The sequence below is a fragment of the Protobothrops mucrosquamatus genome, unplaced genomic scaffold, assembly GCF_001527695.2.
Source record: "Protobothrops mucrosquamatus isolate PMUCROS unplaced genomic scaffold, P.Mucros_1.0 scaffold6, whole genome shotgun sequence".
NCBI lineage: Eukaryota > Metazoa > Chordata > Lepidosauria > Squamata > Viperidae > Protobothrops > Protobothrops mucrosquamatus.
Genome location: NW_015386393.1, coordinates 6,216,828 through 6,238,475, shown reverse-complemented (window position 1 = coordinate 6,238,475; position 21,648 = coordinate 6,216,828). Strand labels below are relative to the sequence as shown.

At 42.7% G+C, this 21,648-nt stretch overlaps 1 protein-coding gene across 2 annotated transcripts in view; it reads left to right on the top strand.

The window, feature by feature from the left end:
• Positions 1–14,248, top strand: part of MOB3A (MOB kinase activator 3A) — a 24,819-nt gene extending 10,571 nt beyond the window's left edge. Inside the window, exons 1-4 of one of the 2 annotated variants that reach the window (XM_015810026.1) lie at positions 5,687–5,769; positions 6,956–7,494; positions 10,095–10,297; positions 13,924–14,248. In XM_015810026.1, coding sequence (XP_015665512.1) covers positions 7,080–7,494; positions 10,095–10,297; positions 13,924–13,953 — 648 coding nt within the window. In that variant the 5' untranslated portion in view covers positions 5,687–5,769; positions 6,956–7,079 and the 3' untranslated portion in view covers positions 13,954–14,248. Of the gene's footprint in view, positions 1–5,686; positions 5,770–6,955; positions 7,495–10,094; positions 10,298–13,923 lie in introns of those variants that run through there. The other variant, XM_015810025.1, reaches the window with a different exon arrangement.
• The last annotated feature ends 7,400 nt before the right edge of the window (positions 14,249–21,648 follow it).

Here is a 21,648-nt window from a genome sequence, read left to right as displayed (position 1 = left end):
AGAGAGAGAGAGAGAGAGAGAGAGAGAGAGAGAGAGAGAGAGAGAGAGAGAGAGAGAGAGAGAGAGAGGAAAGAGGCATAAAATAATTCATTTGCATTTAATTGTAATGGTTCAAAGAATGTTCGGAAAAATGTTCGGCCCTCCAGCACATTCACTTCATCCAATCTGGCCCTCTTTGAAAAAAGTTTGGACACCCCTGTTATACACATACTGGAAGTGTTCAAATCTTCCTCCAACCCCAGCTGGAGTGAGTCAATCTAGTACAGGTAGTTCTCGACTTACGACCACAAGTGAGCCCGAAGTTTATGTTGCTAAGCAGTGCTTTTTTTCTAAAAAAAAAAAAAAAAGGGTGCCGGAACTCACACAAGTCATACAACCTGCTTTGCTTACCCTACAAGGTTCCATCCAAAAAAGGTGCCGGAACTCCGTTCTGGGCGTTCTATGAGAAAAAAAGCCCTGTTGCTAAGTAAGAAATTTGTTAAGTGAGTTTTGCCCCATTTTACAACTTCTCTTGCCACATTTGTTAAGCAAATCACTGCAGTTGTTAAATTAGTGACTCAGTTGTTAAGTGAATCTGGTTTCCCCATTGACTTTGCTTGTCAGAAAGTCGCAAAAGGTGATCACAGGGCCCCGGGACACTGCAACCGTCATAAATATGAACCAGTTGCCAACCACCCGCATGTAAATCACGTGACCCTGGGGGTGCTGCAAAGGTCATAAGTGTGAAAACTGGTCATAAGTCACTTTTTTCAGTGGCGTAATGTCGAATGGTCACTAAATGTAATGTTGTAAATCGAGGACTACCTGTAGTAAGACAGAAAGAGTAACTGCTAATTACGATCTCTTCACATATGGGAACTCATCCAGAGAAGCCATGAGAATTGATTATAGGGTTTCCTGCCTGAGCAGGGGGTTGGACTCAATGACCTCCAAGGTCCCTTCCAACTTTATCATTATTAATAATAATAATAATAATAATAATAATAATAATAATAATAATAATAATAAAGTTGGAAGGGATCTTGGAGGTCATCTAGTCCAACCCCCTGCTCAGGCAGGAAACCCTATACCATTTCAGACAAATGGCTGTCCAGTTTCTTCTTAAAAACTTCCAGTGTTGGCACATTCACCATTTCTGGAGCAACAATCAATGACCTGACATGCATTATGGTAGCTATTGAATTAAGAGCTGTTTGGCAGTGGAACATCCTGCCTTGGGTGACACTAAACTCAGCTTAAGCTGAAATGGAACAGCCATATCTCAGCTATGCTATTGATAGGAGGAGGTTGGCCTTGATGACCTTGAGGTTCCCTTCACTCTGTCACTCCAGTGGGACTTTTACTTACAAAATAAGGCGAGAAGGGTGATCTTCCCTTGCCCCTTTAAACTGGCTCTTTTCTGTATGTCTTCTCTTCCCCCTTCAACTTTGCTGCTGTTTTCGGGTCCTGCTGTTGTGTTGGCCAAAGGCCAACACACCCTTTCAGAAAGTTTAAATGACAGAGGAAGTGGCCCTTCTAAATAAATAAGGTTACTAGTTTTTTTTAATTTTTTATTCCCCTTTTCAGTGGCTTTTTGGTGGAGGGCAGCTGTCCCCGCCAGTGCACTTCAGCGGCATTACTCATTGAGGTTTTGCATCAGTTCAGCCGAATTGAGGAACTTCAAGTTGGGGGTTGATAGGAAAACAAACACTTTGACACTCTTCCTCAGTCGCTTCTATACATCTTTTGCCTCTGTTGTACATCTGTGTTTTGAATGTGTTTTTGTAAATTGATTGCTTCGCCTGTTTATCTCTGTAAATCAGGATTTCTCAACCTTAGCCATTTTAAGCTGTGTGGAGTTCAACTCACAGAATTTCCCAGCCATTAAGAGGAATGGCTTTGTTTTGTTTGTTTGTTTGTTTAATTAAATCTCCTCTGTAAGGCCATAGAACAGTGATGGCGAACCTTTTAGAGACTGAGTGCCCAAACTGCAACCCAAAACCCACTTATGCATCGTCGAGTGCCGGGTGGGTGTGGCCCATTGGCTGGGTGTGGCCAACTGGGTGGGCGTGGCTGCGGTGGTAATGGCAGACTGGGTGGGACTAAAAAGTTCAATCAATTAATTCCAACTTTGCAAGATCTTTTTTTTCCCCACGAAAAGTTGAAATTGACTGATTGAACCTTTTTGTTTTTTTACACATGGCGGCAGAGGCCTAAAGCGCAAAGGTTTTATAAAACCCAGCTGAAGGCCTAGGACTGGGGCGATGGCACGCGTGCCCACAGAGAGGGCTCTGAGCGCCGCCTCTGGCACCCGTGCCATAGGTTCGCCACCACTGCCATAGAACCACAGACTCTGGCCAGCTTACAAACTATGTAATTTGATTAAGTTTCATTTCTCCTGTGGGGCACAGCTGAGGCTCAAGGATGAAAACTCACCTTTTTAACAGGAGCGTCTATTTTTGGTGTCTTGACTCCTGGCAGCTACCCGGACAAATAAATGCAACTTTTTCAGAAGTGGTTTGTCATTGGCTTCTTCCTTCGGCTGAGATAGAAAAACTGGCCTAAAGTCTCCCAGCTGGCTTCTCTGCCTAAAGCAGGATTAGAACTCATGGACTCCTGATTTCCAGCCCACCCTTTAATCACTACTCCAGTGTTTCTCAATCTTGGCAACTTTACGATAAACTTCCAAGGCTGAGAAACACTGCACTAGTTTGAATTGGCACTCAGGAACACCTACAATGTGGCCATTTTGTTCTCAAGTGTGTTCATAACCATCTATCTCTGGAACTTACATTTTTTATATTTTACTGGTGCAATGGCATGGGTCTCACAACAATTACTTTTGCACCAGTTTTTTTGTTTCTTAGTTTCTGATGTTTTTGATGGTGCAGTTTTCTGTATAAAATAAGCCTCGTGTACAGCATCCAGAGAACCACAGATGTGGGGTTGCTTAGAAACACAGTCAATAAACAAATGTGTTGCCTGGTCAGCAGATCGAGATAAATTCTGCTGTCTCTGTTTAATCTGGGATCGGTGCCCTCCTGAATTTCTCATTGGTGTTATTCAAACCGAGAGCCGGTTTGGTGTGGTGCAGGAGTCTCCGAACTTGGCAACTTTAAGATTTGTGGACTTTAACTCCCAGAATTCCCCAGCCAGTATAGTTGCAGTGGACCATGACCAGAGCCCTGGTGTAGTGGATAAGATGCTGGTCCAGCAACTGGAAGACCGTGAGTCTTAATCTTCCTTAGTCTTCCTTTTCAACACCAGCAGAATGACTTTGAGATAATCCCTCCCTCTCAACTGAATCCGCCTCACAGGGTTGATGTTGTGGGGAAATGGATGGCAGCATTATGCACACTGCCTTGTATTGCCCAAAATCAAAGGAGGACGATTTCAGAATGCACTGAATTACAAGCGAGTCAACTTCACGTGTTGTATGATGGAGAGCCAGTTTAAAGTAGTGGCTAAGAGGCTGGCCTAGAAAGCAGAGGACACTGTGAGTTCTCGTCTAGCTAGTTGGGTGACTTCGGGCCAGTCACTTCTCTCAGCCCAACCCACTTCACAGGATGGTTATTGTGGAGAATGGATGGATAGATGATTAGATAGATAGATGATTAGATAGATAGATAGATAGATAGATAGATAGATAGATAGATAGATAGATAGATAGATAGATAGATAGATAGATAGATAGATAGATAGATGATAGATAGATAGATAGATAGATAGATAGATAGATAGATAGATAGATAGATAGATAGATAGATAGATAGATACTATGTTTTGACAAAAATAAGACCTACCCCAAAAATAAGCCCGGGAGGTGGGCATAGCCAGCATAAGTGGCGGGCACACAGGGGCCGATGGTGTCGAGCCGCAGCCCGCTGGCCCCTTGGCGCAGAGCAGGTAAGTCTGCGTGCGGAGGTGGGGGGAACTGTTTGGGCACCTGTGGGGCACTTGGAAACAGAGCGATTCGCTCGGTTACCAAGCGGCCCATAGGCACCCAAACACTTTTCCTCCAAACGGAGATCTGATGGACACTGGAACTTCGTCTGCTTGCGAATGGGGCGCTTTGAAACGGAGCGCTTAGCTCCGTTTCAAAGCACCCCATTCACAAGCAGACAAAGATTCCAGTCTCCATGAGATCTCTGTTTGGGAGAAAAGTGTTTGGGGGCCTATGGGGCAGCTCTACCCACACCCCCAGCTGCCTCGCCACGCAGCCTCCTGCCTAGAGCGGGTCACAGAAATAGGCCAGCAGTCACACGGCCTCCTGCTGGTTGGAGGTGTTGCCGCCGCAAGACAAGACAGGTATTGGGGGGAAAATAAGACCCCCCCACCCGAAAATAAGACCTACTGCCTCTTTTGGAGGCAAAAAAGTATAAAACCGGGTCTTATTTTTGGGGAAACCCGATAGATAGATGGATGGATTTGACAACAGAATGGAATCACTCTGAGCAGAGGCAGTCTACCTTATTTAGCACATCGTGCAAGAAGGGAAGGATATTGCTTTTAAGCCTTGCTTATGCATTTCCTGGAAATCTGAAGCCAGTACCAAACAGACTGTAAACTGAGATATGTTTTTTCTTACCCCAGATGCCTCAATTTCTGTAATACAGGTTTTGTTTGTTTGCTGAAGTTATATTCTCCCTTTCCTGCAGGAGCTCAAAATGGCATCTGTAGCACTCCCTTTCCCTATTTTTTTCCTATTACTTACAACCCTGTAAGGTAGGTTAAGCCCAGCCTTGCCTTCTCCAATTCCTCCAGCATCTCGTACGGCCGGCTTGCCAAGCTCTTTGGTGTTGCTGTGGATTATGGTGATTGGAATCAGCTTTTCTGGAGAGAGGCAACTGGGTTGGGAAAGACTGAGCTAAACTGCAGCAAACAGGTTCATTTCGGAAGAAAATTAGTAATTTGTTGTCTTGAGCTTCAAAAGGAGATCTTCGCTTATCTTCTCCTTTTCGCAAGTTGGGTAAACATTCACTGGATTTCCGCTTTCTTAACAGAACTGAAATGGGTGCTTACAGGATGCGGTGACAGCAGCTTCTGAGTGGTTTCTTAGTAATCGGGGGAGTCACAGCATCCGTCTGCTGCTGCCTTCTCCCTACTTCAGTGGTTCTCAACCTTTTTAATGCCGCGACCCCAACCGGTCGTAAGTCAAGGACTAAACCGGTCGTAAGTCAAGGACTAAACCGGTCGTAAGTCGAGGACTACCCAACTGGTCGTAAGTTGAGGACTTTCCCTGCCCGGGAGCGCCGCACATGCGTGGTTCCGCCCCCTGCACTGGCCGAGGCGTAGCTGGCAAGCGGCAGAGACGGAGCAGGCCGACCACCAGCTGGCCCAGCCCAAGGGAAGTAAGGCACCCGCTGGAAAAGGGGAAAAAAATGGACAAAAAAATGGCGGACAGCCTTGCTTGGCGACCCCCGTGAAATGGTCGATCGACCCCAAATGGGGTCCCGACCCACAGGTTGAGAACCACTGCCCTACTTGCTCCCACACTGCATCTGATGAGAGGCCTTTTTGAGAATTAGCGGAGTCTTCTCCAAATGTGGCTTTCTGGATGAGATTGGGTGAGGAGTTCATTGGGATTTTTATACATGGTTCTCCACAAACAGGATCGGTGGAAGGTCCAACATTAAGAGGTGTCTATCTGTGCATACTGGTTTGTGGAAAGGAGGAACTGGCCCTGTGTGGCTTTGGCAGCCAATGGAGGTGGTCCCAAAGGAACTTGGATTGATTGGTGCTGGGTCTATCCAGGGCTGAGAAGCAGATAAGGAAACTCCCATATTCAGAGTAAGTCTATCGATACTGGGAATGAACTTTAGGCTTTGCTCACATGTCCTGGCAAGCATCCCACGGGGGATACCAGATGCTGGACTAGAAGGACTTTGGATATGATTATTTTAAATTCAGACACCACCCCAGGAAAATTATCAGACAGATTCTTATAAGGCACACTGAGTGGGAAGCAATTAAAGGAAACTTAAAGGAATTAAATAGCTGACTTTAGAAGGGAGGGGAAGAGGAGGTGTCTTCTTGTTTACCTCCCCCTTTTTTTTCCTCAGTCAGGCAACCTTCACAGCTATTACTGCTCCAGAGTAATTTCTGTTATCTTTTTTCAGTGATAGGTGCAGCGTATTAGAAGTGTTAGGAAGCAATGAAGATTCTTCAAATCAGTGAAGATTCTAAGAAATCAGAGTCTCTCTTTTTCTCTTCAAATGTGAGGCTGAGAACTCTTTTCTTCTTGCACATGTCAATCATAGTACAGCTAGTTCTCAACTTACAATCAGTCACTTAGTGACCATTCAAAGTTACGAAGGAAATGGTATAGGGTTTCCTGCCTGAGCAGGGGGTTGGACTAGATGATCTCCAAGGTCCCTTCCAACTTTACTATTATTATTATTAAGGACTTCCCCAGAGCTACTTATGACCCGGTTCCAAAGTTATGATGGCCACGCCTCTGCAGTCACATGACCAAGCAGGTCAGATACTTGACAACAGGCCCGTGTTTATGGTCATTTGCAGCATCCCATGGTCATATGACCATGTTTTACTACATTTTTGCTGAAACCAGTTTTTGGCAAAAACGCCCAATAACAAACCATGGGTTTGCTTTACGACCACAGTGTTAGCTTAAAAAGGTCATAAAACCGGATCAGTCACATGGATGACCCGCTTTATGACTGTCACGACTTACAACCATAATAGGCAGGCTACAATTAGGATCATAAATTGAGAGCTATTTCTATTGCTGTTGTGTACATCTTACTATTGTTACTGTCTTTTTCTCAAAGTTGCATTTCCACTAAGGCAAGTTTTTTGACCCAGCCATGTGTGTAAATACTACCTTGTTTTTTTTAAATGGGAATTTGAATAGAATATAAAAGAAGTACCCAAAGAACCATATTTTAGAATTTATTTTGAGACCGTCCTTTTCCCACCTCCCTCAAACTTCTTTGTATATATTTTTGTCTTGCAGATTACGAATTTCACCAGTGGAATTCAAAAGGAGATTTAAAGGTGTTGGTTATAGCAGTCGTCCCTGGAAGGCACGTCGTGCTGGTGGTGGTTTCCTAGATCTCAGAAACTTTGGGGAGCAGGAGATGGCCAACCCTTTGAAACAAGTTTTTAACAAGGATCGGACCTTCCGGCCTAAACGGAAATTTGAACCCGGGACACAGCGATTTGAGCTTCACAAAAAGGCCCAGGCATCCCTTAATGCCGGGCTGGATTTAAAGCTGGCTGTGCAGCTCCCACATGATGAGGAACTGAACGATTGGGTGGCTGTTCACGTGGTGGACTTTTTCAACCGCATCAACCTCATTTATGGGACAATAAGTGATTATTGCACAGAAAAGTCCTGCCCGGTCATGTCCGGTGGCCCAAAGTATGAGTATCGGTGGCAGGATGAGAAATACCGCAAGCCCACTGCCCTTTCTGCGCCTAAATACATGAACTTTCTCATGGATTGGATTGAAGTACAGATCAACAACGAGGATCTCTTCCCTACAAATGTTGGTGAGTTTGATGGGAAGAGGTTGAACAGGCCGGGAAGAAAATTAGAGAATTGATCATAAAATGAACATGAGCTTTAGGCAAAAATGGCTAATGCAACTGTATACTTAATAGTCGTGGAATTACAAGTGCAAGTAGTCCTCGACTTACAACAGTTCATTTAGTGACCGTTCAGAGTTACGACGGCACTGAAAAAAGTGACATGACCGTTTTTCATACTGTGTTTCCCTGAAAGTAAGGCCTATACCAACAATAAGCCCTAGCTTGATTTGGGGGTATGGGTCTAATGTAAGCCCTATCCCAAAAATAAGCTCTAGTTTGGGGGCGAGGTACACACCTAAAAATCAAGCTAGGGTGGGAGTGGGGAGCTGCCCTATCCGCCCTGCACCCACTTACCTTGCAGCCAGGCCTCTCCTTGCTGGCCCACTTCTTCTGTGGCCTCTTCTGCAGCCAGGCCTGCATTTCTCAGTCACAGGGCTGATTCAATCCATAGCTCTGTTCTGCAAGACCTCAGCAGCCAAGCGCCAAGCTATGGATTAAATCTATAGCTCGGTACTTGGCTGCTTAGGCCTTCTGAAAAGGCCTGACTGCAAAATGCAGGCCCGAATGCAGCTGCAGAACTTCAGCCCCAGAAGAAGTGCACCGGCTGGGTGGGGTTGTCGCTGCCTACCCCAAAAATAAGACCTGGTGCCTCTTTTGGAGGCAAAAAAAAAGAAAGACCCGGTCTTATTTTCGGTACTTACAACCCCTGCAGTATCCCCATGGTCACATGATTAAAAATTCAGAAGCTGTGAATTGGTTCATATTTATGATGGTTGCAGTGACCCTGGGTCACATGATATCCCTTTGTGACTTTCTGACAAGCAAAGTCAGTGGGGAACCCTGCTTCACTTAACAACAGTGTTACTAACTTGACTGCAGTGATTCACTTAACAACTGTGGCAAGAAAGATCATAAAATGGGGCAAAATACGCTTAACAAATGTCTCACTGAGCAACATAAATTTGGGCTCAATTGTGGTCATAAGTCGAGGATTACCTATACTCCTCTAACTTACAACCACACCTGGGACCAGAATTTCCATTGCTAAACAAGGCAGTAGTTAAGTGAATCACACCCAATTTTATGACATTTTTTTGGCCTACGGTTGTTAAGCGAGTCACTATAATTGTTAAGTGAATCATGCTGTTCTTAAATGAATCCAGTTTCCTCTATTGACTTTGCTTATCAAGCTGGGAAGGGTACAAATGGCAACCACATGATCCCAGGACACTGCAACTCTCATAGATAGACATCAGTTGCCAAATGCCTGAATTCTAATCACATGACAGGAGGGATGCTGCAACCGTAAGTGTGAGAATATGTAGTAAGTCACTTTTTTGGTGCCACTGTAACGTTGAACGGTCACCAAATAAGTGGTTTTAAGTCGAGGACTACTTGTAGTTATTAAACTCTGCTTTTATGTTATGGTAATTAGATATTGGGGGGGGTGAGATCTAAACCTGGATGAAGTGATAGATACATGGGCTTTGTAGTATGTTCAAAAAAGTCAAGATGGTCATAGCAGGAATGGTGTGATTGAAACTGGTTTTTAGGCGTGTCACTGAGGATGCCAGCAGGAGGCTGAACAAATGCAGTGGGTTGAGACCTCTAAGGACCCCTTTATAAGTGTTTAAAAATATGAAAATAAAAATAGGTGGATTGATACCTAAATGGGCAGAGGCAGCTCTTAAGGAACTTAAAATTCCCAAAATATTGGCTGAACCTAGGAGCAATTTCTGAACAATGAAAGCAGTTCAAGAATGGAGCCATTTACATACAGAAAGGAATGTTGATGAAGTGTTCATTTCATTACGTGACTTTGTGCAATAGCTACGGGGCCCGGAATGTTTTGTAAAAAAAAAAAGGTCAGAATCTTGAGATCTTGATTATTCCTGAGATTGGAGACTTCAAGTCAGGAGATGAAAAGGGGGAAAATGCTCAGTGGCAGCAGACAGATTTAATAAATTAAATTGTTAAATTTCAAACTGGAACTCAGATAACTGGGTTTCAGATAATATATAATCCACGATGTTCTTTGTCAACCTTCATAAGCAAGCAGCCTCCCTCATTCCCTTCTCTTAATTCCACACACACCCCTCACACCATAATGGATGGATATTGAGAGGCAGTTGTATTGAAATCCAGTTCTCCTTGCTTCATCTTCTCTACAGCTGCCTTTACACTCAGCTCTGGCTTGCTCAAGTCTAGTCTGTTGATTAAACAGAATCTCAGGTTAGTGTTCAGCACAGTATTCTGAACTCAGTTTATATCTTGGTGAAATCTTAAATTATAGTCGCCTATTTTGGCTGCAGAGTATGTAGCCCAACTCTCCTTGTGGTAGCTTTTCCTTATTTTCTCTCCTCTTCCTTGGTGCTGGAAAGGGATACTCCAATTTTGGAAATATACAACTTGCATAGATAATATTGGCCTAGTCATCTAAATTGTCTGCCATCTTTCCTGCCATGGATATGATAAATTGATTAAATAAATTGAGGGAGGGAGGGAGGGAGGGAGGAGAAAAGGAGGAAGGAAAGAAGATTAATTGTCATGGTCTTCCACAGGTACTCCATTTCCTAAGAACTTCCTCCAAGTTGTGAAAAAGATCCTCTCCCGTCTCTTCCGCGTCTTTGTCCATGTCTACATCCACCACTTTGATCGTATCGCCCAAATGGGCTCGGAAGCCCATGTGAATACCTGCTACAAGCACTTCTACTATTTTGTAAAAGAATTCAATCTCATAGACAACAAAGAATTGGAGCCTCTGGTGAGTGCAGGGTTGGGTCTGCTTTTGCTAGCATCCCACTTTGGAAGCCGTGGTTCAGATACCTGATGAGTGTCATTTTGCGGGGTGGAGGGCTCCCCTTCCTGAGTTACCCAAAGTATGGCACAATTTCATCCAGAACCAGTGGGATTTGGCAATCTCTGAAGGGTTGGGTTGTTTTAAGAAAAAAGGTACATTTTTATTTAAGGCACAGTATTCATTAGGACGGGTTATTGCTGAAGCTTAGTATATTAATTTATATAACCATCCATTTCTGAGTGGCTTACAATAAAACAAAACAGCTCTTACATCTATTAAAAACAAGGCAGACTACAAATAAATAAGACCATGGAAGAATGTTTTTAAAAATGAATATAAAAAATATATACAGTATTTATTCCATTTCAGTTTCCCTGATGCATAAAATGCATGTCATCAACTTGAGTTTTTTAATTTACTTATTAATTGGCATTAGATATTTAACAATGTTGAATAAACATTAATACCTCTGCAGAAGAAAAGAGAAACAAGGAAGGGAAGGGAGGCACACCCAGGTGCTTTCCATCCATAAATGGACAATCCTTCCAACAGTTTTATGGTTGACAAGGTGGAATAAATGACATTGGACTATTGATACTTATTCATTTTATTTATTTAGAAAATGTATATGGCTACCTATCTGAGCTATGTAACTCTAGGCCGCTAACAGCTATCAGCAAAAAAACAATAAAATCTCTATAGACAAAACTAAAAAACAGAATGAAAATTATCATATAATAATGGATACACTATATAACCCAGTGTTTCGCAACCTTAGCAACATGAAGATGGCTGGACTTCAACTCCCAGAATTCCCCAGCCAGTACGCTGGCTGAGGAATTTTGGGAGTTGAAGTCCACACTTCTTAAAGTTTTGACTATTCCATAAGGCAAATGCCACAAGAGAGAAGGCACATCTTCTTGGTTTCAGAAGACAGTGGTGTTTAATGGAATGGACCTGGAGTGCTCCAGCCCTCTCAAATCGTGTGGGATGGGCAAATATGGGATGGAGATAGATAATCTCATAAGTACTACCTTGCAGGGCTGTAAAGGTGATAACCAGCAGCTTGAATTGCACCCAGAACTACCTTGACAATGTGACCACAGAGAATGGAAAGAAAGGCTGGAGGAGATGCCCATTTAACCCTGGCACCAGGTGGTGTTGGTGGTGTTCTGCAGTCTGAACCCAGCACTGTTTAGGTTGGCTGCCTTCTTTGGCATAGAAAGGAATTAAAATGGCATACAGTTCCATTGTCAGCTGTAGTCCTACCCAACTGTTCCCTGCATTGAAATTAGCCTCCAGAAAGACTTAATGGGCTGTTTTTAAAAAAATAAATACAGGTAGTCCTTGTCTTACAACCACAATAGAGCCCAAAATTTCTGTTGGTAAGCAAGGCAGTTGTTAACTGAGTTCTGCCCCATTTTGCGACCTTTTTTGACACAACTGTTAAGTGAATCGCTGCAGTTGTAATATTATGTGGTGGTTAAGGGAATCTGACTTCCTCCATTGACTTTGTTGGAAGCCAACTAGGAAGGTTACAAATGAAGATCAATGATCCCGGGACAGTGGAACTGTCGTAAATTCATCCCAGTTACCAAGCACCCAAATTTGGATCATGTAGCCATGGGGATGCTGCAACAGTCGTAAGTGTGAACAATGGTCATAAGTCCTTTTTTTTTAGTGCCGCGGTAACTTCGAATGGTCACTAAAAGAATGGTTGTAAGTCAAGGACTACCTTTATTTTACTCTGAATGTAATTCCCACATGCAGGGCGGCTTCTGTTGTACCCATCAGTTCTACATGAGTTTGTTTGCTTTTCTTGAGTTGTCATTGGCACAAGGGTCAAATGACAACTCTGCTTTTTTTTTTAATTGCATTAATTTTGAGATCCTGTGGTATGGATATACACTAGCCCTGATGATGTTACCTAAGGTAGATAATGAAACGTCTGCAAGAAACATTTGGTGCAAACTTAGTCCAGGATGGCTGATAGGGGGCCATACCGAGACTCTAAACTTTACAGTGGCTCCCGGAATGGAGCACCCCTTGAGTTGCCCTCCTTCCAGTGCCAGAGTGACTTTCCTCACTTTAGCGCCATCAGTGGGTATTTTGGGGGCATACTACTGCACGTAGATCACTGGGAAATGAAAAGAATTGCTTTACACTTTGTGCGGGACTCTCAGATTCCACCTGATGTTTGACCTGGCCCAGGTGGAAAGCAAGTCTCTTGAATCCATTGACTTGAATCAAAAGAACGTTTACTGAGGGAAACTGGATGCAGTAAAGTCAGGCGGAATCTGAGGGTCTTGCGCAAAGCACAAAGCAATTCTTTTGGTTTCCCCAGTCCCAACCCCCCTCCCCCTATCAACCCACTGGCAACTAGTGTGATCCAAGAAGACATTTCGAGAATGCTGAGGTGATAGGCAGATAACAATTCACACTCAGGGCACGAAAACCAGCTGGGAACAACTCTGTCCCATCTCTGAAGAGAGTCCCACTCCCTAATCTCCAAGCGAACAGCAGAAGCGGAAAAATCCCAAGCATGCCATCCCCTGTCCCCCCTCAGCGTGATGACAGGACACCAGAGTACGATGGATTAATGACTATTTTGTGGTGGTTGTTAAGCAAATCAGTGGTTTGCTATGGGCTGTCTTTGCTGAAAACCAGAAATAAATGCAGCTTTTCGGCAAAACTGTTGTAAAACACGACATTGTGACCCCAGGACTCTGCCAATAGCCATTGATACGGTCCGGTTGCCAAGTGCCCAGAGTGCAGTCACATAACCTAGGAGGGGAGGTGGCCATTTTGACTTCAAAATGGAGTCATTAGTGCCCACAGGAAGGGCTATCAAAACTTTGAATGGTTATTAAGTGACCAGTTGTAATTCATGGGCTACTTTAGTTCAGTATACGAGTAGTCCTTAACTTACAATGGTTCATTAAGTAACCGTTCCAAATTACAACAATACTGAAAAAAGTCACTTAGGACTGTTTTTCCCATGACCATGGTAGCATTAGGGTTGCCAGGTCTGCTTCCAAAAAATAGTTGACAAGCGGGGGGGTGGGGTTTAAGTAGTAAAAAAAGTAGACTGTACAGCTTTAGATTACGTACCATTTCATCATAAAGCTTTTGAATAAAAAAATGTCCACTATTTTGTGAAAGAAAATAGTGAACATAATGTGAAAAAAGCGGACTGTCCACTCAAATAGTGGACACCTGGCAACCCTAGGTAGCATCCCCATGATCACCTGATCAAAATTCAGACGCTTGGCAACTGACTCATATTTATGACGGTTGCAGTGTCCCGGAGTCCTGTGATCACCTTTTGTGATCTTTTGACAAGCAAAATCAATGGGGAAACCCGATTCACTTAACAATCATATTACTAATTTAACAACTGCAGTAATTCACTTAAAAACAGTGGTCAAAAAAAAAAAGGTAAAATGGGGCAAAACTCACTTAACAACTGTTTCACTTAGCAACAGAAATGTTGGGCTCAATTATAGTCCTAAGTCGAGGACTACTTGTAATAACATATTTTTTTAGAAATGTGATTTCTAAGTGACATTTAATTGTGCTCTCTTTGACAGAAGGACATGACTTCGCGGATGTGTCACTGACGTCTTGGGAATTTGTCTGCCGTCTTTCAAGCCGATGCCGTCAGAAAACCTGGCTCTGGATTGAAGACCATCCCTGCCCACCAGACAAGATCTTATGATCTAGAGGGACTTTCATTTTTATACACCTCTGTTTTTTGTTTTTTTAAAGAAGAGCTTTTCCAAGCTCTTGTAATGAAATGTTTTGTAAAATCACTCTGATTGCTGGATGATTGAAGTATGTACGTTCATTTAAGAAAGAAAAGAACCACCGTTAAATGTAAGGCATCCTTTAGATCTCCATGTCTTTCTTCTTGTGTCACGGGGCCGGGGGGGGGAGGGGGGGCTGATTTGGAAGTGTTGTTTTGAGGTTTCCCGCCAAAACAGAAGTCAACACTTGTGGGATCAAGCAAGCACCCAACTGAAATGGGGAGAAATCCACTGACACACATGTAAGTAGCTTAGGAGTCTGCTTCGGCCGTTAATTGGAATCACCCGTGTTGCAAAAAAAATAAAGTTTTAGCACTTCTTTCACTTCAAATCTCCTGTTGGAATGTGTATGTAGCGGCTCTGCTTCCTGTTCTCCCAAGAAGATGAACAGAAATTATCTTGTGGCAATTTAACCTTTCCCTTTTTGGTCACGCGCAGTGAGCCAAACGATAGGTAGTCCTCGACTTACAACTGTTTGGTGACCATATGAAGTTACAACCGCACTGAAAAAAGAGATTTGTGACCATTTTTCACACTTACAACCATTGCAGCATCCCCATGGTCATATGATCCAACTTCAAATGCTTGACAACTGTCTCATATTTATGACAGTTGCAATGTCCCGGAATCATGTGGTCACATTTGTGACCTTCTGACAAGCAAAGTCAGTGGGGAAGCCAGTTTCACTTAACAACCGTGTTACTAACTTACCAAATGGAGAGATTCAGTTAACAACTGTGACAAGAAAGGTTGTACATTGGGGCAAAATTTGCTGAACAGATGTCTCACTGAGCAGCAGAGATTTGGGGCTCCAATAAGTGTGTGAAAAATGGTCATAAGTCACTTCTTTCAGTGAACGGTCACTAAATGGAAGGTTGTAAGCACTTCTACTATTTTGTGAAAGAGTTCAATCTCATAGACAACAAGGAATTGGAGCCTCTGGTGAGTGCAGGGTTGGGGCTGCTTTTGCTGGCGTCCCACTTTGGAAGCCGTGGTTCAGATACCTGATGAGTGTCATTTTGGGGGGTCGAGGGCTCCCCCTTCCTGAGCTACCCAAAGTATGGCACAATTTCATCCAGAACCAGTGGGATTTGGCAATCTCTGAAGGGTTGGGTTGTTTTAAGAAAAAAAGGTACATTTTTATTTAAGGCACAGTATTCATTAGGACGGGTTATTGCTGAAGCTTAGTATATTAATTTATATAACCACCCATTTCTGAGTGGCTTACAATAAAACAAAACAGCTCTTACATCTATTAAAAACAAGGCAGACTACAAATAAATAAGACCATGGAAGAGTGCTTTTAAAAATGAATATAAAAAGAATAAACAGTATTTATTCCATTTCAGTTTCCCTGATGCATAAAATGCATGTCATCAACTTGAGGTTTTTTATTTACTTATTAATTGGCATTAGATATTTAACAGTGTTGAATAAACATTAATACCTCTGCAGAAGAAAAGAGAAACAAGGAAGGGAAGCGAGGCACACCCAGGTGCTTTCCATCCATAAATGGACAATCCTTCCAACAGTTTTATGGTTGACAAGGTGGAATAAATGACATTGGACTATTGAGATGTATTCATTTTATTTATTTAGAAAATGTATATGGCTACCTATCTTAGCTATGTAACTATAGGCCGCTATCAGCAAAAAACAATAAATTCTCTATAGACGAAACCAAAAAACAGAATGAAAATTATCATATAATAAGTGACCATAAGTCACTTTTTTCAGTGAACGGTCACTTAATGAAAGGTTGTAAGTCGAGGACTACCTGTATTCTATGACGGATATCTACAGCAGTGCTTAAATGTTGGCGAACTCTTGAATTTTCAACGTTTCTGCATAAATAATGTATGCTCCAGAATGTAAGCTGTTTGTTATCCACACATCCTAAATACATAGCTTTGAATCACTCTCGTCAATAAATCAATAAACAAGTATAATGTTTTTGACTCATCAGTTTAATGGGTTTGCTATCTAATTTTAGGATTTGTGTGGCAAATAGAACGTATTTTAGGTCATGTTTATGCGGAAATGCTAAAGATTCAAAAGGGTTCACATACTTTTAAGCACCACTGCACAACTTCCAATGTCTCTATTTTTATTCTAATGAATGTTGGAGACTGTGGAACTCTATTGCTAAAATCTGAACCTGGCCGTTGATTCAGTTCCCTCCCCCTGACGCAAAGCAAATACCGTGGCTTCCGTGTTAGGACTTCAGCGTATGAAGTATGAAGTCAGTCATGGTGCCTTGAAAATCATGTTTAGAGCTCATGATCCTGGTAAACTCAGCCAATGGGGTTATACAGGTAGACCTCAACATGCAACAGTTCATTTAGTATTTAGCACAAGCAAATACCATTTTCACATTCTGGAGAAACACTACAGGTAATCCTGGACTTACAATAATTCATTTAGTGACCATTCAAAGTTAGAACAGCACTGAAAAAAGTAACTTATTACAGTTTTAAGAGCCGTGGTGGCGCAGTGGTTAGAATACGGCAGGGGTCTTCAAACTTGGCCCTTTTATGACTTGTGGACTTCAACTCCCAGAATTCCTCAGTCAGCATGCCCAGCTGAGGAATTCTGGGAGTTGAAGTCCACAAATCATAAAAGGGCCAAGTTTGAAGGCCCCTGGGATACGGTATTGCAGGCGAATTCTGCTGAATGCTAATGCCCGCAGTTCGGCTGTTTGAGTCTCATCGGCTCAAGGTTGACTCAGCCTTTCATCCTTCCGAGATCAGAAAAATGAGGACCCAGATTGTTGGGGAAAATATGCTGATTCTGTAGATAGGGCTGTAAAGCACTATGAAGCGGTATATAAATCTAAGTGCTATTGCTATTTTCACACCACCGTTGCCGCATGGCCATGAGGTCAAAATTCAGATGCTTGGCAACTGACTAGTATTTATGACGGTTGCACTGTCCCGGGTCACGTGATCACCTTTTGTAACTTTCTGACAAGCAAAGTCAACGGGGAAGCCAGATTAATTTAACAACCACGTTACTATCTTAACAACTGCAGCGATTCCCTTAACTGCGGCAAGGAAGATTGTAAAAATGGGGCAAAACTCATTTAAGAATTGTCTCACTTAGCAACAGAAATTTTGGGCTTGATTTTGATCATAAGTTGAGGACTACCTGTACCATGTTGGGAAAACCCAACCCAGCTTTCCTCAGCTAATTGCACTGGAGGCAATTTGAATGGAAGTTGGGAGATAAATGGTGTTTTCTTGGGTCTTTCCCCTGAAAAATTCCCCTCGCGACTCACTTCTCGGATTGAGGGACATTCTAGCAGGGAGCGTCCAATTTCCTATAAACGCTTCTGAGCCACTTCGGTGTGCCAGCAACGCTTCATTCTGGAAAGAGCAGCTGTAGCCATACCAGGAACAGCTTCTAGAAGGAAGTCCTGTGTAATTACTGAATCAACAGCTGGAAGCACTTTAGAAACTCGTTTTTTTTTAGGATTATTCTAGATGTTTAAACGCTTTTTTGTTGCTCTGATTTGTGGAGTGTGTGTGTGATTTTGTTTCCTGAGCAAGCAGCATCATTTCCACACTTGTGATTTCTGTTGGCTAAGGAAGAGGATTATACTGTATTTTTCAACAGTCCAGTTTGGTATATTCTGATTTTGTGACACCGTATCTATTTTAAAAAGCAAGATAGAATAGTCTTTGACTTATGCTTAGCCACTCTTCAAAGTTACGATGGAGGTATCTTACAACCTACTTACAATTTACTACGGGTAATCCTCAACTTACAACCATAATTGAGCCAAAATGTATATTGTTAAGTGAGAAAGTTGTTAAGTGAGTTTTGCCCCATTTTGCAACTTTTCTCACCACATTTGTTAAGTGAAGCACTGCAGTTCTTAAGTTAGCAACACGGTTGTTAAGTGACCCATTGACTTGTCAGAAGGTTGCAAAAGGGGATCACATGACCCTAGGACACTGCAACCTTCATAAATGTGAGTCAATTATCAAGCATCCGAATGAAAATTTCGTGACCATTGGGATGCTGGAATGGCCAAGTGTGAAAAATGGTCATAAGTCACTTTTTTCAATGCCATTGTAACTTTGGTCACTAAATGAACTGTTGTAAATCGAAGACTACCTGTAGTAAATTATAACTTGGGTTCAAAATTCCAATGGTTGCCATAGCCCTCATGGGACCAAATTCCAGGTGCTCAGCAACACAGCCACATTTACTCCATGTGCAGCAGCCTAATGGCCCCACGATTGCATTTACCACAGTTTTACTGAAAGCCAGCAAAACCGTGCCCATAGTAAACCATTGGTTCACTCGAGAACTGCAGATTCACTTAACAACCGTGGTGATTTGTTTAGTGACCACTGCAAAAGAAAAATCTGTAGAATCGGGTCACTCGTGTGACTGACCACTTTTACAACTGGGGTGACTTATGGCTGTGATGGGCAGGTTTTATTATGTCCGTAAGTCGAAGACTGCCCGTATTTAAACTGGCTGCTTTCTGTTCTGTTCTGTGGGGAAACTAGCCACGTTTTTCTGTTTCAGTAAACCAGCATTTTGATTTGTCAGATACGCCCATGCTGTGAGAAGGGCGCCAGTTTTTATCTGGGGAGATTTGGGATGCGGGCGGTAAGAGGAAAAAAGGGGGTGAGCTTTCAAAGCTGGTGAAGCATCCCTTTGGTCCCGTAAAACCTTCCCCCAAATGCCTCCCTCTTCTTTGTGGCAACCCCTGAGATATTGAAAGACTGTTATAATGTCACCCCTAGTCCTTTTTATTAAAAATATTTTAGCCCTGCCTTAAATATGCAACCAGCTGGGCAACGTTGAACCAGTCTCCCACTCTCAAGCCTAGGAAACCATTAAGGGCAAACCATTTCTGAAAATCTTGCCAAGAAAACTGGAGGAACTTATCCAGGGGGTTTCCAGAGCTCAAGACTTACCCAAAAGCACACAGATACAAAGCATGTGTACCTTTTGTTGTTCAGTCAAGTCATGTCCATCTCTTTGTGACTCCATGGACCATGGTATTCCAGGCCCATCTGTCCCCCATTGTCTCCCAGAGTTTGCCCAAATTCATGTTCATTGCATCGCTGACACTATCTAACCATCTCATCCTCTGCCATCCGTCCCTTTCTCCTTTTGCCTTCCATCTTTCCCAACATCAGGGTCTTTTCCAATGAATCCTCTCTTTTCATTAGGTGGCCGAAGTATTTGAGCTTCAATTTAAGTTATCTGTCCTTCCAAAGAACAGTCAGGGTTGATTTCCTTTAAGATTGACTGGTTTGATCTCCTTGCAATCAATCCCAGGGACTCTCAAGAGCAGTGTTTCTCAACCTTGACAATTTTAAGGCATGTGGACTTCAACTCCCAGAATTCCACAGCCAGCAATGCTGGCTGTGGAATTCTGGGAGTTGAAGTCCACATGTCTTAAAATTGTCAAGGTTGAGAAACACTGCTCAAGAGTCTTTTTTCAACACCACAATTCGAAAGCAAGCAAGTGTACTAAACAGTATTAAAAAAACCTGTCAAAAGAGATTTCAAAATAAAATCACTTGCACAACCGATTTTCTACCCCACATTTCATCCTTTGGCCTTCCAAATTGTAAAACAGATAAGCTCTCTCTGATGTCCTAATAATTCTGTTTCTAGGGAAAGGGGTGTTCCAAGGACAGTTTATGTCCATCAAACTTTCAATGGTCATATCATGATTTCACCTCTAGGGGGCAATGCCTATCATGGTAATGCATAAAGCAGGGGAAAAAAATAATCAAAACCATTTGCTCACTTTAGTACAGCAGTTTTTCCAAAGTTGGCAACTTTAAGACACGTGGACTTCTATTCCCAGCTAGCATGTTGTGTACGTGTTCATATACATACAGGAAATTATAAAATTCAAGCAAATATGCTGGCCCAGGCTCACTGCTGACCGAATGATAGTTAAAAATGCATATTCATATTTGCCATGGCAAATCTAGACAGCATACTAAAAAGCAGAGACATCACCCTGCCAACAAAAGTGTGTATAGTCAAGGCCATGGTTTTCCCAGCTGCAATGTATGGCTGTGAAAGTTGGACTATAAGAAAGGCTGAGCGCCAAAGAATTGAGGCCTTTGAACTATGGTGCTGGAGGAGACTCTTGCGAGTCCCTTGGACTGCAAGGCGCTCAAACTGGTCAATCCTAGAGGAGATCAACCCTGACTGCTCTTTAGAAGGCCAGATCCTGAAGTTGAAGCTCAAATACTTTGGCCACCTAATGAGAAGGAAGGACTCACTGGAGAAGAGCCTAATGCTGGGAAAGATTGAGGGCAATAGAAGAACAGGACGACAGAGAATGAGGTGGCTGGATGGAGTCACTGAAGCAGTAGGCGTGAGCTTAAATGGACTCCAGAAGATGGTAGAGGACAGGAAGGCCTGGAGGAACATTGTCCATGGGGTCGCGATGGGTCGGACACGACTTCGCAACTAACAACAACAAATTCATTTATGACATTATTCTGATCCTATTGTTTTGTTGTGCTGTGGTAACAGTCAATGCTTATTAGCTACAGGGAATACAGGAAGCCTCCGTAACCTAAGGCAATCTATTCTGGAATACAAAGTAACAGGAGACAAACAATGGGGAAAATCCTTTGCTTTTCCAATGTATGATTCCATCTATGATACAGTACTATGGTACATTGCTCTTGAATTACAGGTAATCCTTGATTTATAACCATTTACTTAACAACTGTTCAAAGTTTACAGTGGCACTGAAAAAAGTGACTTACTACCAGTCCTCAAATTTACGTCCATCGTAGCATCCCCACAGTCACGTGATCAAAATTTGGGCACTTGGCAACTAGGATGTATTTATGGCGGCTGCAGTGTCTTGGGGGGGTTACATGATGGTCATTTGTGACCAAGCAACATCAATAGGAGAAGCCAGCTTCACTTAACAACTGCGTGATTCTCTTAACAACCAATGATTTGCTTAACAATCAGTGAAATCTGCATACAATTCCATAATGATATGATTCATAGGAAAAATATTTGCCCCAAAATGGCAGAGGGAGGAAGAACAATGCTTCTCTAAATATTATTTCTCTTTGACAAGCAGAAAAAATAGAAAATGTTACCACAAAGAAGAGGGAGTCAAGCTATTCTCCAAAGGATCTGAAGGCAGAACAAGAAGCAATGGATAGAAACTAACCAAGGAGAGAACCAGCCTAGAACTAAGGAGAAATTTCCTGACTGTGAGAACAATTAACCAGTGGAACAACCTGCCTCCAGAAGCAGTGAATGCTCCAACACTGGAGGTTTTAAGAAGAGACTGGACAGCCATTTGTCCGAAATGGTATAGGGTTTCCTGCCTGAGCAGGGGGTTGGACAAGACCTCCAAGGTCCCTTCCAACTATTATTACTATTACTATTACTATTACTATTATTATTATTAGCCTCACCCTGAGAACAGGAAAGTCAAGTCAGAGTGAAAGAAGCATTCAAAATTCTCTGTATCAGGCTCGAAAAAGTCCCACA